The following is a 15,382-nucleotide window of genomic DNA, read 5'->3' as shown; positions in this document are numbered from 1 at the left end:
CTTCGAGTTGCCACTCACGTTTCCGGAGGGGGAAAGAGAAGAAGAGAGGACTTACCAAGCAAAACAAGTTCCCTCCGCAACTAGGGGCAGCTCTGCTTCCGGCCCCTTCTGCCGGGCGGAAGTGGGCGGAGCGAAAAGCGAAAACAGCGCTCTTTTCCGGTGTCTGGGCACAGTTGAAGAAGCCACGAAGGATCGAGGAGTCGTTTGGGAGGTGAGGTCCCGGCGGTGGCGGGATAGTGTTGCTGGGGTCGGTTTCCCGCGGGCTAGAGTCCTGGGGTCCCGAGAGAGGCAGGAACAGGTTTTCGAATTCCCAATTCCTTGTCAATCATGAACAGACCGTTGCGGGCGCCCCTGGTTTGAGCTGAACTACATCTCCCTGCATGCCCTGAGGTGGCCAACCCTCGGCCTGGCAGCTCTTTGGAGGTTGCAATTCTTTGGTCGTTGACAGTGACTTGGGGGGGGCTCCCAGAGGAAGGATGAAACTGGAACTCCTTGGGGGTCAGAGGAGTGGGAGTTGAGGAAGGAGCACCCCCTCTTCTGACCTCAGTTTCCCAGTCTGGTGGGGAGCACCTTTGTGACACCCCTCCCGCCTCGGAGTTGGTGTAGGGGGTTGCGTTTTTCTATGGATCTTTGGGGTCAGACAGTCCCGGGTTCACATCCTGAATGTGCTGCGATTCGGTGTGAACTTGGACCCTGAAGGATCCTTTAATGTTTTATTATAAAGAAGTTCAAACATAAAAATGAAAGAATAGTGTAAGAATCCCTATCGCCCAAATTGACCGATTTTTTTTTTTTTAAGATTTGTTTATGCATACAAGAGCTGGGGTACAGGCCAGAGATGCGGGGGGGTGAGAGGATTCACCAGAGACGGAGTGAAGAGCAGAACAGGCAGACTGACTGAAATACACTGCTGAGGGGAGCAGCGAGAGAGTCAGGAGAGGTCTGCTGCGCCATGTGGGTTGCTCCCTGGCCCACTGGGAATAGAACTCGTGCTGCAGAGGCTGCGGATTGCTTCATAGTGTGGTGCTTAACCCCTTGCACCACCAGGGAGACCCCCAATTGACCGATTATTAATGTTTTGCCATATTGGCTGGATATGTATGCTTTAATTCTATATACATAGAAAGCCAATCTTATCCATCACAAAATCGCGACATTTCACCCCTAAATAGTGATGCACGTGTAATACTATGCAACCAGTTTCAGGATGCATGTGTAAAAACCAGAGACACTTTTAAAAAAGATTTATTTATGCATGGAAGAACTGGGGTACAAGCCAGAGGTGTGTGTGGGGGGGTGAGAGGATTCCCCAGAGACAGAGTGGGGAGCAGAACAGGCAGAGCTACTGAAATACACTGCTGAGGGGAGCAGCGGGTGAGTCAGGAGAGGTCTGCTGCACCATGTGGAAGCGAAGTAGGTGATGGAACTTGTGCTGCAGAGACTGCAGATAGCTTCACAGTGCAGTGCTTAACCCCTTGCGCCACCAGGGAAGCCCAGTGCTGTGTTCTTTTCATGGCAGAAAACCACTCCACTGTATGAATGGACCCTCTTTTGCCTGTCCATTGATAGGTGGTGGATATTCATGTTGTTTGCACTTTTTGGCTGTACAAATAACGCTTCTGTCAATGTGTGTGTACTAATTGTTATAGGGGCATATTCTCTTTTCTGTTGAAAATGGAATTGCTGAATGAAGTGATAACTCTGAGAAACTACTAGACTTTTCCAACGTGGCTGCACCACTTTACATTCCCAGCCTCATTGTAGGAGGGTTCCAGTCCAGTCTCTTCATACTTTTTATTATCTGACCTTTTTTTTTTTTCATCTTTTCTCTTTTCTTTTTTTGTTAGTTGCTTACATGTCTATATAACTTGGGGTTACATTTGCTTACTCCCACATTGGCTTTTTTAAAGATTTATTTTATTTATTTATGCATTCAAGAGCTGGGGTGTAGGCCAGAGTTGCGGGGGTGGTGAGAGGATTCCCCAGAGACAGAGTGAGGAACAGAACAGGCAGATGTACTGAAATACACTGCTGAGGGGAGCAGTGGGCAAGTCAGGAGAGGTCTGCCACGCCATATGGGTAGCTCCCTGGCTGGGGATCGAACTTGTGCTGCAGAGACTGCGGATAGCTTCATAGGTTGTGCCTTAACCCCTTGTGCCACCAGGGAGGCCCTATGGACAGAATTCATATGTGGATGCCTGGACCCCCAATATGACTATTTGTAGTCAGTTCTTTAGGTAATAATTTGTAGTCAGTTCTCAGATAATAATCAAGTTTACATGAGGTCATAAGCATGGGGTCCTCACTCTTGGGGCTGATGTTGTTATAAGAGGGGGAGATGAGCAAATAACAACCGATGAACTACATAAAACAAAAATCAATATTTGGAGTATAAAAATAAAAACCGCAGGAGTGGAGGAGACAGCGAGCCCTCTCTCCATTCAAGGACCAGTTAGGGAGTCATCACCCCAACCTGATCCTGCCGGCCCCTGATCTTGGACTTGCAGCTTCCAGAAGTGTTAGAAAATATTTGTCGATTAAGCTCCCCAATGTATGGCAATTGGTCTGGGCAGCCCCAGCTGACTGGTAGAGGTAGGGACAGCACCCCAACCCCCCAGTGTCCAGCTACTCTGCTAGTGAGTCCCCAGTTCCCTCTGTCCACCCCTCAGTGGCATCTGGCAGCAGCTGATGGCCAAATCAGCTATGTCCAGACAGGGTGGTTTTCTAATTCTGTCGATCCCCTACATTTTATATGTGAGCAGTTTGGTTTTTAATCTTGAGCCAGGTCCAGGGAGCCCTGGAGTGGAGTGACCTGATCCAAGTTCCCTTTCGAAAAACTCTCTAGGGCTGGTCTGTCAAGGAACCTTGGAGGGAGAGACCAGTTCACCCTCCGGGCCCCGGTATTCTCTCCTGTAAAATGGGAGGTTACCGTGAGGACTGACGCACAGACACGGGAGCAGCCTGGCCCGCGCACCAGTGCTGAAGGCCGTGGGCCCTTCTGTTCTTCCGGTGCCTTTGTGATGGGGCATCAGGTCAGTTGGGTGCCAGTTCATGGGCGGCACAGCTGCCCCTAGGGAGTCCCGGGGCTGGGAAGCGACTGACTGAGCCTTTCTGCTCCTGCGAGCTCTCTCAGGTTCCCTGTCAGCACAGGGAGCCAGACTGGACTCAGGTGGGGGCCCCGCCTTCCAGGAGACAGGATTTCCTGGGGAAGGAGCCGGCTCACTCTGGGTGACAGTCAAGGCCACAGACTCAGGTCCCAGGTCAGACCTCGGCTGCTGGCCTCAGGCACCTCTGCTTTGTGGTTGTTTTCCTGAGGTCCCCTCTCTGGGCACTGCGCTGGCTCCACTGAAGTAGCCCAGCCCTGTGAGGCTGCCAGAGCACCCCCAGAGGTGGCTGGTGTGACTGTGCTTATATAAATAAATAAATAAATAAATCTTTTAAAAAAAAGAGGGCATTCCCGATGGTGCAGCGGTTGAGCGCTGGGTTGTGAAGCTGCCCGTAGCCTCTGCAGCGCTGGTTCGGTCCCCAGCCACCGGGTGAGGGTCCCACATGGCGTGCAGACCTTTCCTGCCACCCGCTGCTCCCCTCAGCAGTGTATTTTCCTCAGTCTGTCTGTTCTACTCTCTGCTCTGGCTCTGGTGAATTCTCTCACCCTCCCGCGCTTCTGATTGTACCCAGTGCTTGTATAAATAAATAAATAAATCTTTAAAAAAAAAGAAAGAAAAAAGAACTGGGGTACAGGCCAGAGATGGGGGGGTGAGAGGATTCACCAGAGACAGAGTGGGGAGAAGAACAGGCAGATTTTACTGAAACACACTGCTGAGGGGAGCAGTGGATGAGACAGGAAAGGTCTGCTTCGCCATGTGGGTAGCTCCCGGCTGGCTTGACTAGAACTCGTGAGGCTGTGGCTGCGGATAGCCTCATAGGTTGCATCTTAACTCCTTGCACCACCAGGGAAGCCCCTCCATTATCAGAACTTTTGAGACAGTTTTCTTAGGTTTATGGTTATTTTATTTTTTTAAGATTTATTTATTTATACAAGCACTGGGGGGGTACAGGCCAGAGGCGCAGGAGGGTGAGAGAATTCACCAGAGACAGAGCAGGGAGCAGAACAGGCAGAAGCACCAAAGTACACTGCTGACGGGAGCAGCGGGTGAGACAGGAGAGGTCTGCCTCACCATATGGGAATTTCCCTGGCTGGCGGGGAATCGAACTGGCGCTGCAGAGGCTGTGGACAGCTTCACAGTGCTGCTGTCAACCCTCTGCGCCACCAGGGAGGCCCATTATCAGAACTTTAAAGGATTTCTGGGGCAACCAGATTCACAGATGAATGGACATTTGCCATCCTACGGCTGATGGAACCTGACAGAGATCAACTCTCTCCCAGGAAATTCAGCTTCTGAACTGTTGAAAGAGTAAAATGTCCTCTGGATTTTGAAGACTTAGTACCAAAAAGTCTTCTTGGGAGGACTGACAGTTGTCATGGAATCTCTGGGGGCTGCTCCACAGCCTCACTCAGGGGTTCCAACCCTCGCTCTGCCACTTTCCTGCCAGGGAGGAGTCAGGACTGTTTTCTCTCCAGTTAGAAGGGGCCGGTGAAAGACAATAGCTGGTGCTACTGTGGATGTTTCCTCCCTGAAATACCAGTGACAGCAGGTGGCAGTCGCTCTGTTTTCTATTTTGAAATTGGCCTTGCCCGGAGGCCGTGCAGCCAGCCAGGCAAATGCTCTGCTTCTGGAGTTTCGAAATCCTGGTGCTGTGCCCACCCATCCCTGCCACCCTCAGCCAGCTGGAGTTTTTGTTCTCAGGACTTGAGAATTCTCTGAGGACTCCAAAGAGCAAATGTCTATCCATAATTGTCATATCAGAAATTCAGATGCCACTAAGGAAAAATTAGGGTGGACTTAGCGCTTTTTTTCATTGAGAGCCACGAAACACAAAATTCACTCATTTCAAGAGTACCACTCGGTGGTTTTTAGTAGAATCGCTGTTTCCCTGCAATGGCCACCACTCTCTGATTCTAGTGCATTTCCGTCACCCCAAAAAGAAAACCTCATACCCCTTAGCTGTTATCCCCTCCAGTGAGCTATTCTCTGTCTCTCTGATTTGGCGATTTGGACATTTCCTATGCGTGAAATCAACAGTATTTCAGTTTGCACAATGAAACAGACCTTTGTAAAGAAAATTCAAGGCGTTCAAGTAGCTGGCGGGAGACTTGGCTCCGGTCAGGGGTCTAGCAGTTGCAGTTATCACCCGGTAGAAGCTAAGTAAAACAAAAACAGCTCCCCCGGTGGCCCCTCCTGTCCTGCCCGGGAAACCAAGGGCATAGGAACCAGGTTCTTGGCCACCAGACAAGCAGCCAGATGCCACAGAGGGTCAGGGCAGTTGCCGACTAAGAATAGAGTGGGGAATTTGTCCTTGAGGAAGTAGGCACGTCCTTCGGGGTGGGGGTGGGGGGGCGAGGGTGGCAGGTGAGTGAGGGCGGCAGCAGGTGCGGGGCTCTTGCTGAAAAGCCCCAACCAGGAGTGGAAGTTGGAGGAGGGGGTGGTGGGTGACTTGGGGTGTGCCATCAAGGTTGGCCCAGTGGCAGCTTCTGGCGTGACAGCAGTGTCTTGCATCTCCATTGGGGTGTGGGTTATCAGCGCGTACACACTTGTCCAAATGCATCAACCCTGTCCTTAAGGTCCGCATCTGTTCTGTGCAAACGGACGTAAAAACAAAAGTTGGCGTCTGGGCACGGGTGGCCGGTAGGGGGCGATCTAGGGCCGCCGCGCGGAGAACTTGGCGCCGCGGGAAGCAGCCACGAGGAAATGTAGATGAGGCCCTCTTTACATTTTGGGGTTCCTTATTTGTACCCCTCCTCCACCCTTCTGGAGCTTTCTTGCAGCCAGAGAATATTTCCTGAACACCCCTGTAACTCAGTGTGACCCATGTAATCCCGCGTGACCCAGGCACCAGCGCTGGATCTGATGGGGATCCTCCCGATCCCCCTTCTTTTTAATCAAAGGAAACTGAGACTCAGAGAAATGACATCACCAGCCCAGAGTCGCAGTGGGGTGTGGGGGGCGACCACCCTGGGCAACTGCTGGGCCCTGCACCAGCGCCCTGCGACTCCCTCTTACGGCACCATCCTGATTCACGTGTGTCCTTTTGTGTGTAGATGTCTGCACAGTGAGGACTGCTGGGGAGGCCCCAGTGGGCCGTGCGGGAGGGGGCGATGGGTGCCTTGGTGAGGGCACAGTGGGGTGACAGCCTCCGAAGAGGTGAGCATCTGCACCTCCGAACCATCAACGGCGCCATGAGCCAGTGCTACTTCAATTAAAACAATAGTTAAGAAATTAAATGAGTGAAATACAGATGGTTAGTGAGCTTGTTTCATTTCACCCTTTGCGCTCAGTGACAGGCTTTAGCCTCCGCCCGCGCTGCCATGCACACATCTGGGTGCCCCTCCGTGCGGTTGACTTCGTCAGCTCTCCCGGAGGGACAGTCAGCGGCTTTCACTCCCCTCCGGTAGACAGGCGCCACCGCAAACATCTGCCTTCTCCCCCCAGCACCCCCGTTCACATGAGCCAAGTACAGAATGCCACGCGCTCGGCTTTGCCGTGTCCCGCCATCCTGTGACCACACAGCCCAGGCTGCCCTGACCGCTCCCCCCAGCCTTGCCCCAGAACCCTATGATCGACACCCATCCCAGCCAGCCGGTCTGACCCACCACCAGGCAGGACGGGTGTAGCAGGACCCCTGGCTGTGCTTGTCCTGCGTCCCATGGTCCCATGGTCAGTCTCTGAGCTGCTTCTGCAGATCGCCTCTCCAGAGTCTCTGCTCCTTCTCCTCTGGGGCGGCTGGTTTTCTCTTGGTCGTTTGCTGCCGTTCCGCACATCGTCGGTTCCACTCACACCGTTTGTCTACAAACGTGCGACGCGTCCCGGTGTGCTCTGCATTAGGGGAGCCGAGGCAGGTGTCGCCTCTGCTGACGCCGATCTCGCCCACGGCACCCCCACATCTGCCGGACGCCTCCTCCCCCTTACGTGTTAGAAGCCATGCCGGTCTACATTTGGGGCTAGAACTTTCTACTGGATTCCAGATAACACTCCACCTACCTCCCAGTAACTCAAAGCCTCCCTCTCCCACAGGCAGACTTGTTCAGGGCGAAATGCCAACTTATTTTGGATTGTGTCATTATTGGTCATTTGACATCTGTAAATGCATCCTCCCATGCTCCCCCCTCACCCCAGCATCCCATGGGGGGACCAATCAGCTTTCAGGGCCATAAAGGTGCAGTGCTCCCTTGGTGGGCTCATCCCGACCACCACCACCCTACCGCTGTGCCTCCCTGCCTGCAGGATGACACGCCACGGCAAGAACTGCACGGCGGGGGCCGTCTACACCTACCACGAGAAGAAGAAGGACACAGGTACCAACTTGGGTGGGGGCAGGTGTGTCTCCAAATCACCCTCTCCCTAAGCCCCTGGTTGGGCTGTCCCAGGCTGAGGGCCATGGCCAGACAAGGAATGGCCGTGAGCTCAGGTGCCCTGCCCAGTGGCGGGCGCTGCCCTCGCTGCCTTGCCGTGCTAGAACTCGCCCGCCCACCTGCCCTCAGGGCGGGGTCCCTGTTGTGGCCAAACTGCAGCTTCTCCAGCTTGGCCACAGAGCCACAAGGACCCAGGCGAGTCAGCCATGAGCCTCAGCTGAGCTGCCTGGGTGACAGGTCCTCTCTGTCCTCTGAGGGCTAACACCTTCCTGTGGCTTGTTCATTCCCCCCTCTACTCCCCGCCACCCCCACCCAGACACAACCCAAGCTCCCAGCTACTGTTTCTCTCTGAGTCTCCCCACCTCTGACTGCTCACTGGGTCCAGAGAGGGCTTTGGAGAGCAGCCTGTCTCCTGACCCCAGCCCCCACCCCCATGCCTGTTTCCGTCCTCAGCGGCCTCAGGCTACGGGACTCAGAACATTCGACTGAGCCGGGATGCTGTCAAGGACTTTGACTGCTGCTGCCTGTCTCTGCAGCCCTGCCACGACCCGGTTGTCACGTGAGTGGGCTGGGAGCGCGATGGGCAGGGCAGGGTGCTGCACCAAGGGGGTGGCATGAGTACTTGCATGCGTACAAGCACCGGCGTAGCCAGGGCAGCCTGGGCAACAAAAGTCACCTCCCTGGGACCCCACATTCTCGCCTGAGACCTGGCAGATTGCACAGGGCATGGGGGACACACCCCACACAGAAGGCGGGTCTCCTGGCCCACAGCAGCAGCTCCCGTGTGCATCACTTGCCATGCCCTGCCGCTCAGGGTCCAGCACAGGCCTTGATGACATGGTGGGTGGAGGTGCTTATCCATTACTAAGTACAGTTGACCCCTGAAGAACGCAGCAGGGTGGTGTTTCAAGGCACTGACGCGCCTCCCCTCCAAGGTTGAAAATCCGTGTATATTTTGACTCCCAAAAACTTAGGTGTGAGGCTGATTAGAAGCGTCACTGATACCAGCCAGCCCATGAGCGCTGCTTTGGGCATGTACTCGAGTCTGTATTCTGTGGTAATGCCAGCTAAGGGGGCCGTGGCTGGGAGGAGCTCGAGCAAGGGCAGGTGTCTGTGCCGCCTGCACGGAGGTTGCGTGGATGCTGCCCGCTGTTGACAAGGAAGCGCACGGGGACGCGGCTGTAGTTCAGGCGTGTCAGGGCCAGCCGCTGGGCCCAGGCGTATCCTCCAGAGACGGCGTGGGGGCCTCTAACCCCGTCCTCCCTCTGCAGCCCAGACGGCTACCTGTATGAGCGCGAGGCCATCCTGGAGTACATTCTGCACCAGAAGAAGGAGATCGCCCGGCAGATGAAGGTGACGGGGATGGGAAGAAGGGGGCGCAGGTGGGGGCCGGTTTTGATTCTGAGCTCATAGGCAGAGCCGCTCTGGGCCTCCCGGCTGGTCCTTTCTCTCTCTGGGCCGTGGCCTGTGTGGCCCCTGCAGCCTGGTGCAGCGTCTCTTCCCACTTCTCCTGAAATGCTCCTCATTCTCCAGCCTCTGTCCCGGGCGTTGCCTTCCCTGCCCTCTGGCCTCCTGTCCCCTGGCCACCTCTGGGCGCTGGTCACAGCTCTGATTCTGCGTGCGGCTTCCGACACAGCCAGCAGGCCTCAGGCCCTACAAGATACTGATGTCACCTCATTTCTCTGGGCCTCAGTTTCATTGTCTCTAATGGGGACTGATGGGGACAAACTAAAGGACACTTAGAGCACAGAGATGGACACGGATAGGAACTCCCAAGGAGTCTGCTTGGAGACAGCCATGCCATCCCCCCCACACACACACCCCACTGTGGGTGAACTCATTTGAGGGACAGGAGACCCTGTTTCACTGGGCTTGAGGCTCAGCTGGCCCATCTGTCCGAGCCACTCCATCTCCTGCCTGGGGTTTCCAAACTCAGGACACACCAAGGGGCAGTTTCTTGAGCTTTTTATCACAGTGTGTGGCTTCTGCTGTGGCTTTGTCCTCCACGCAACCCGGTGGCTGACCGGGCTCTCCTGGTTATAGTGCCCGCGTCAGAGGCTTTCCTGAGCGTCACTTGCCACCGGCAGGCCCACCTCTCTTAGCTGGTCCCGGGCAGTTTTAGAGCCCAGCAGTGCCCAGGCACCAGCTGTGTGCCAGGCAGGACCGTGGGGTATATCATTTGGCCTGGCCCCATGCATGGCCACTCCCCAATCAGTGACTGCTCGTCTCTCCTGGAGCTCCAGCTCCTCAAGGGAAAGCACAGGATCTACAGCATCACAGCATCACATTTCAGGAGCCCTTGCCATGTGCCCACGCAAGGTTCTAAGTGCTTAATAAAGTCTCTTGTAACCTTGGAAGGATGGTGGCCACTGTAAGCCCATTGCGCAGATGCAGCAGCTAAGAGGGGCCACAGCGCCCCCTAGAGGCCACAGAGCTAATCAGTCACATCGGTAGGTTTGCGCTCTGGCCTTCTCACTCCAGCCCAGCTGTTGACCACTCTGCTTCCAAGGAACAAAGAAGCCACCAAGTCCCAAAGCAGCCAGATAGGAAGTGACCGAAGTGTCATGCACCAGGGGAGGGGACTAACAGAGGTGGTGGCTGCACAGCTGGCTTGGAGTTGACACCCAGCAGTCACAACCTCCACCACACACCACCTCTGCTGCAATCCCCCCGGGTGGGCCCCATCGTACCCACCTGCAAAATGGGAAGAATCCAGTAACACTCAGGCTCACAACCCAGGGGAGGAAGCCCAGCTCCCTTCTGTGCCCTCACTGCCCCCAGGCCTATGAGAAGCAGCGGGGTGCCCGACGTGAGGAACAGAAAGAGCTGCAGCGGGCAGCAGCACAGGACCAGGTGCGGGGCTTCCTGGAGAAGGAGGCAGCCATCGTGAGCCGGCCGCTCAACCCCTTCACGCCCAAGGCCACCTCTGGGAACAGCTCAGGTGATGGGGGGAGCCTGGACTTGGAGGGGGGCGGGTGGAGGGGTCCCACACTGCCCAGTGCCTCTCTGGTTCAGGATGTTATATCTGAACCCTTTCCACTGGCAGATGACGCCGCATCCAGGCCCAGCACGGCCCCCACTAGCAAGGACAAGGACAAAGCCCTGCCCAGCTTCTGGATCCCGTCGCTGACTCCTGAGGCCAAGGCCACCAAGCTGGAGAAGCCGGTGAGCCCCACAGCATGCGCCCCTTCCTGCTTCACCAGCATCCGGCTCCCCCGGTGGCCCGCAGCCCGCTCCCCTCCTCTCAGGGAGCCTTCCCTGCCTGCTGACCCCCCTCCCTCCGCTCCAGTCCCGGACGGTGACCTGCCCCATGTCGGGGAAGCCGCTGCGCATGTCCGACCTCACGCCCGTGCGCTTCACGCCGCTCGACGGCTCGGTGGACCGCGTGGGGCTCATCACGCGCAGCGAGCGCTACGTGTGCGCCGTGACCCGCGACAGCCTGAGCAACGCCACGCCGTGCGCCGTCCTGCGGCCCTCGTGAGTCGGGGTGGGGGCGGCCCGGGAACCGGCGGGCGGGCCGCGCCGGGCGGTGACTCAGCGGGACCCCCACCCTCCCCTCCCCTCAGGGGGGCCGTTGTCACCCTCGAGTGCGTGGAGAAGCTGATCCGGAAGGACATGGTGGACCCTGTGAACGGAGAGAAACTCACGGACCGTGACATCATCGTGCTGCAGCGGGTGAGACGCCCAAGCCCCGCCCCGCGCCCGCCATAGCCCCGCCCTACCCGGAGCCCCGCCCGCCTGACTTCCCGCCTATGGCTAGGGCTTGACCTGTGCCCGGGACTCCGCCCTCTTTCCTAGAGGCTCCCCTCCTCAGCCCCCCCAGACTCCAGCTCCGTCCCGGCCCCTCCTCGCCTGGGTCTGGCCCGATCTGCAGCCTCGGCACCCCCTCCTACCTCAGCCTTCTCCCCCCCTTAGGGCGGCACGGGCTTCGCGGGCTCGGGAGTCAAGCTGCAGGCCGAGAAGTCGCGGCCAGTGATGCAGGCTTGACGCGGCGCCGGGTCAGCCGGCCTGGGCGCAGCCTACGCATGCGCCTTCCTCGGTGGGGCCGGCGCTGGGGCGTGTGGAGGATGAGCCCCTGACTCCGGCATCGTGCACCCCTGAGCGACCCAGGTCTGAAAGCGCCGGCTGAGAATGCCTCCTGTAGTCTCACGTTAACAGTAAAATCTGAATTGAACGCAGACCCGGAGTGTTAAAGTTGGTAAACGTGCCCGGAAGGCCAAGTCGGAGCTGCGACCACGTGGGGGCTCAGCTTCAATAGGGTAACTAGAAAGCCCCTCTTTTGAGCTATCCCAGAGTAAAGCCAGGTGAGTCAGGAACACCCCCTCCCCCACACTGGAGGGGGACAGGAAGAGGAAACCGCCAGTGCAAAGGCCCAGAGGCAGCGCGGGCGAGAGCAGGTGGGAGAGGAGGTCAGAGGCTGGGCCTGCTGGGGTTCGGACTTGACTGGGGGTAGTGGGGCTGCCCTCAGCGCTTTCTTTGTTAAACCCGCGTAGCCGCAGAAGCAGCCTCTGGGCAGTATGGAAAGCTAGACCTTCCACCAGCAGAAATCAACAGAATAAAGACGTCACGTTTCTGCCTCCCTGAGCACCACGGACGTCTCTCCTCCCAGGCCCTCCCCTGTGCTCACATTCATTCAGCCAATGCGCGGTCAGTGCTCTTTCTGCCCACTGAGCAGTCTCCGTCTTTCCACCTCAGTAAAAGGTGTCATCAGTGACCACATGTGGTTCCAGGAAGTGCCCTTGACCGCTGTTTGCGCAGGCGGTGTCTGTGGCAGGCGGGCTGGTGTACCTGGCTGCTGAGAAAGGTTTCAACTCAAGGACTGGTGGAGTCAGCCGTGCACCATGGGGGTCCTCCTCAAGGCCAGTGTTGGCTTTCCTATTTACATCTAGAACCTTCCCCATGTCTCTGAGAGTCTTCGCACCCTACTTTGGATACAGGCTTGAGAACTGTACTAAAAAACCAGGCACAAAAGGTCACATTTTTTTAAATAATTTATTTAAGATTTTACTTATTTTTGCATAGAAGAACTGGTGTATAGGCCAGAGGTGCAGGGGATGAGAGGATTCCCCAGAGACAGAGTGGGGAGCAGAACAGGCAGATCTACTGAAATACACTGCTGAGGGGAGCAGCAGGGAGACAGGAGAGGTCTGCTGCACCGAGTGGATCACCTCTCTGGCCGGGGATGGAACTCGTGCTGCAGTGGCTGCAGATAGCTTCACAGTGCTGAGACAACCCCTTGTACCACCAGGGAGGCCCCTCAAAAGATTTTTTTAAAAGCTGAAGAGGTTTGAACCTATACCCGTAAATCACATATAAACCAATGTTACATCAAAACTAAAGCAAAAAAAAAAAAAAATGGGGGAAAAGACACGGAGGGTGGTGAAGTACTGGGAAGTTTTACATAGTAAACTGTTCTAGAGTACTAGCAATTTTTATCTGAGAGTATTCTTTTTACTTAAACAAAAATGGGCAGCTCTCCTGCATGCCTGGACATCTATGCATGTGTTTACTTTTGTTTAATAAACTTCCCACATTCTGATATAATAAATAAATGAAAATAAAACCGCAAAATGCAATTTTTTATCAGGCAGATCCCCAAAGATCTACACATTTACCCAGAGCCTTCGTAAAACAGCGTTCTACCTTATGCCACTAGGGGGCAGTATATTACCACGAGTAAAATTTTGGAGCCTGAAACATTTGTATTTAAATCCCAACTCTCCCACAGATCTCAATGATAAACTCAATAAAACAGAAAGCCATAATCTAAAGGCACTGAAAAATGAAAAACAAAGCAGTCTGGAACTAGAGGGGAATTTACAGGCAGTGGATGAGTTTCATTTGTACAGCTTTTTGTCTGATGGGTTCTAATCCATCCCAAGATGGGCAATTTAAACACCAGGAGAAAATCCATAGTCCTGGCATGAAGAACCGCAGCAACAAGAAAGGGCGGTATAAATTCTGCAAAAGAGAACTAGAGAGGAAGTACTTCGGAACTTTATATAACTGCTCAACTATCTAGCTGACTCTGAACTCGACCCTCATGGGGTACATTTTTTTTTTTTAAGAATTATTTATGCATACAAGAACTGGGGTACAGGCCAGAGGTGTAGAGGGTGAGAGGATTCACCAGAGACAGAGTGGGGAACAGAACCGGCAGGTTGATTGAAATACACTGCTGAGAGGAGCAGCGGGCCAGTCAGGAGAGGTCTGTTGCACCATATGTGTTGCACCTCCCTGGCCAGGGATCAAACTCATGCTGCAGTGGCTGCGGACAACTTAATAGGTTACCTCTTGATCCGTTGTGCCACCAGAGAGGCCCTCATGGGGTACATTCTAAGAAGCCCAACTAAACCTAAGAAAAATGAGCTGGAATTTGAATTGCAAATTTCACAGGACAGGGCCTCCAGGTGGCCTAGGGTTAAAGACAGGGCTATCACCTCTATGCCCTGGCCTGAGTTCAATTCCTGGCCAGGGAGCTGACTCACATGGCGAAGCAGACCTCCCCTGTCTCGCCTGCAGCTGCCCTCAGCAGTGGATTTCAGTGGATTCGCCTATTCTGCTCCCCACTCTGTCTCTGGTGATTCCTGTCACCCCCTGCACCTCTGGCCTACACCCCAGTTCTTATATGCATAAAAAAAAGGCAAAAATTTAGTGGAGAAATAAAAAGAATGAAACAAATCCTGAAAGAAATAAATTTTGCATGATCACAGAATCCAAAGTTGATATACAAGAAGTATTATTAGATCTAGAAGCAGGAAATTGAAATGTAAAATTTTAAAAACAATTTCATTTACAATAACATAAAATACACTGGGATAAATTTAAGAGAAGATATAAGACCTTTACTCTGAAAACTAAACAACATTGCTGAAAAGAATTTTGATACTTAAGTCCATGGGGAGATATACTATGTTCTTGGATTGTAAGATTTAATATTCCAATGCAATTGAAATTAAATGATATCTATTCTACTAAAATAGTCTATAGCTTTATGTCTTACCCTGGGTTATTTCCATCTCTTTGCCCAAGAAGGAAAAAAAAAAATCAAATATAGGGGAATCTAGGGCTTAACCTGTCAGGGGAATTTTTTTTTCTATTTTAGTTGCTTGCTTTTTTTCTTTTTTAAATTAATGGGCTTTCTTTTAAAGAGTAGTTTTAAGTTTACAGATAAATGAGTGGAAAGTACGGAGAGTTCCCATAGCTACCTTCTTACCCTACCCCCCCACCCTGCCCTATTATTAACATCTTTCATTAGTGTGATACTTGACTGTGATCAGTAAGCCAATGTGGATACATTATTACTAATTATAACCCACTAATACATGAGGGTTCACTTCATAGAGACTAGTCACTGCCCTAAAAATCTAGGGGTATTTTTGGAGTCTATCTTGCACAAACAATGCATACATTGTGGGTGAATTTTCACAGGTGGGATACACCTGGGAAACAGTTCCCAATCAAGCTCACCCCCAGCCCCTCCAACCCCCCTCAGGCCTACCCCCAGCCCCCCCCCCCCACCGAGGGGGCACACTGTCCTGACCTCTAAACCCTGGCTTCGGGGCCTCCCCAGTGGTGCAGTGGGTTGAGCTCAGCGCACTGAAGCTGTCCTCAGCCTCTGCAGCATGGGTTCAATTCCCAGCCAGCCAGGGAGATTCCCACATGGGTGGCTGACCTCTCCTGCCTCACCCGCTGCTCCCCTCAGCAGTGTATTTCAATCAACCTGCCTGTTCTGTTTCCTACTCTGTCTCTGATGAATCCTCTCACCCTCCACACCTCTGGCCTGTACCCCAGTTCTTGTATAAATAAATCAATCTTAAAAAAAAAAAAAGGCCTGGCTTTGTTTTGCTTGTCCTTGAGTCTCCTACAGATGGAAGTATAAGGCCTGTGCTCTTCCCTGTCTGGCTGGTT

At 54.0% G+C, this 15,382-nt stretch overlaps 1 protein-coding gene across 1 annotated transcript; it reads left to right on the top strand.

The window, feature by feature from the left end:
- Positions 1 to 88: 88 nt before the first annotated feature.
- NOSIP (nitric oxide synthase interacting protein) lies at positions 89 to 14,960 on the top strand. The gene is made up of 9 exons (XM_037516989.2): positions 89 to 211; positions 7,344 to 7,414; positions 7,925 to 8,030; positions 8,743 to 8,824; positions 10,253 to 10,412; positions 10,518 to 10,636; positions 10,761 to 10,948; positions 11,038 to 11,146; positions 11,387 to 14,960. Exons 2-9 carry the CDS (start codon positions 7,345 to 7,347, stop codon positions 11,456 to 11,458), a joined length of 906 nt encoding a protein of 301 aa, XP_037372886.1. The 5' UTR covers positions 89 to 211; position 7,344; the 3' UTR covers positions 11,459 to 14,960.
- The last annotated feature ends 422 nt before the right edge of the window (positions 14,961 to 15,382 follow it).

Source organism: Talpa occidentalis, unplaced genomic scaffold (assembly GCF_014898055.3).
Source record: "Talpa occidentalis isolate TD23 unplaced genomic scaffold, MPIMG_talOcc4v2.1 talOcc4.17, whole genome shotgun sequence".
Taxonomy (NCBI): Eukaryota; Metazoa; Chordata; class Mammalia; order Eulipotyphla; family Talpidae; genus Talpa; species Talpa occidentalis.
The sequence above is the reverse complement of the archived record's forward strand: the minus strand, read 5'-3'. Positions and strand labels throughout refer to the sequence as shown.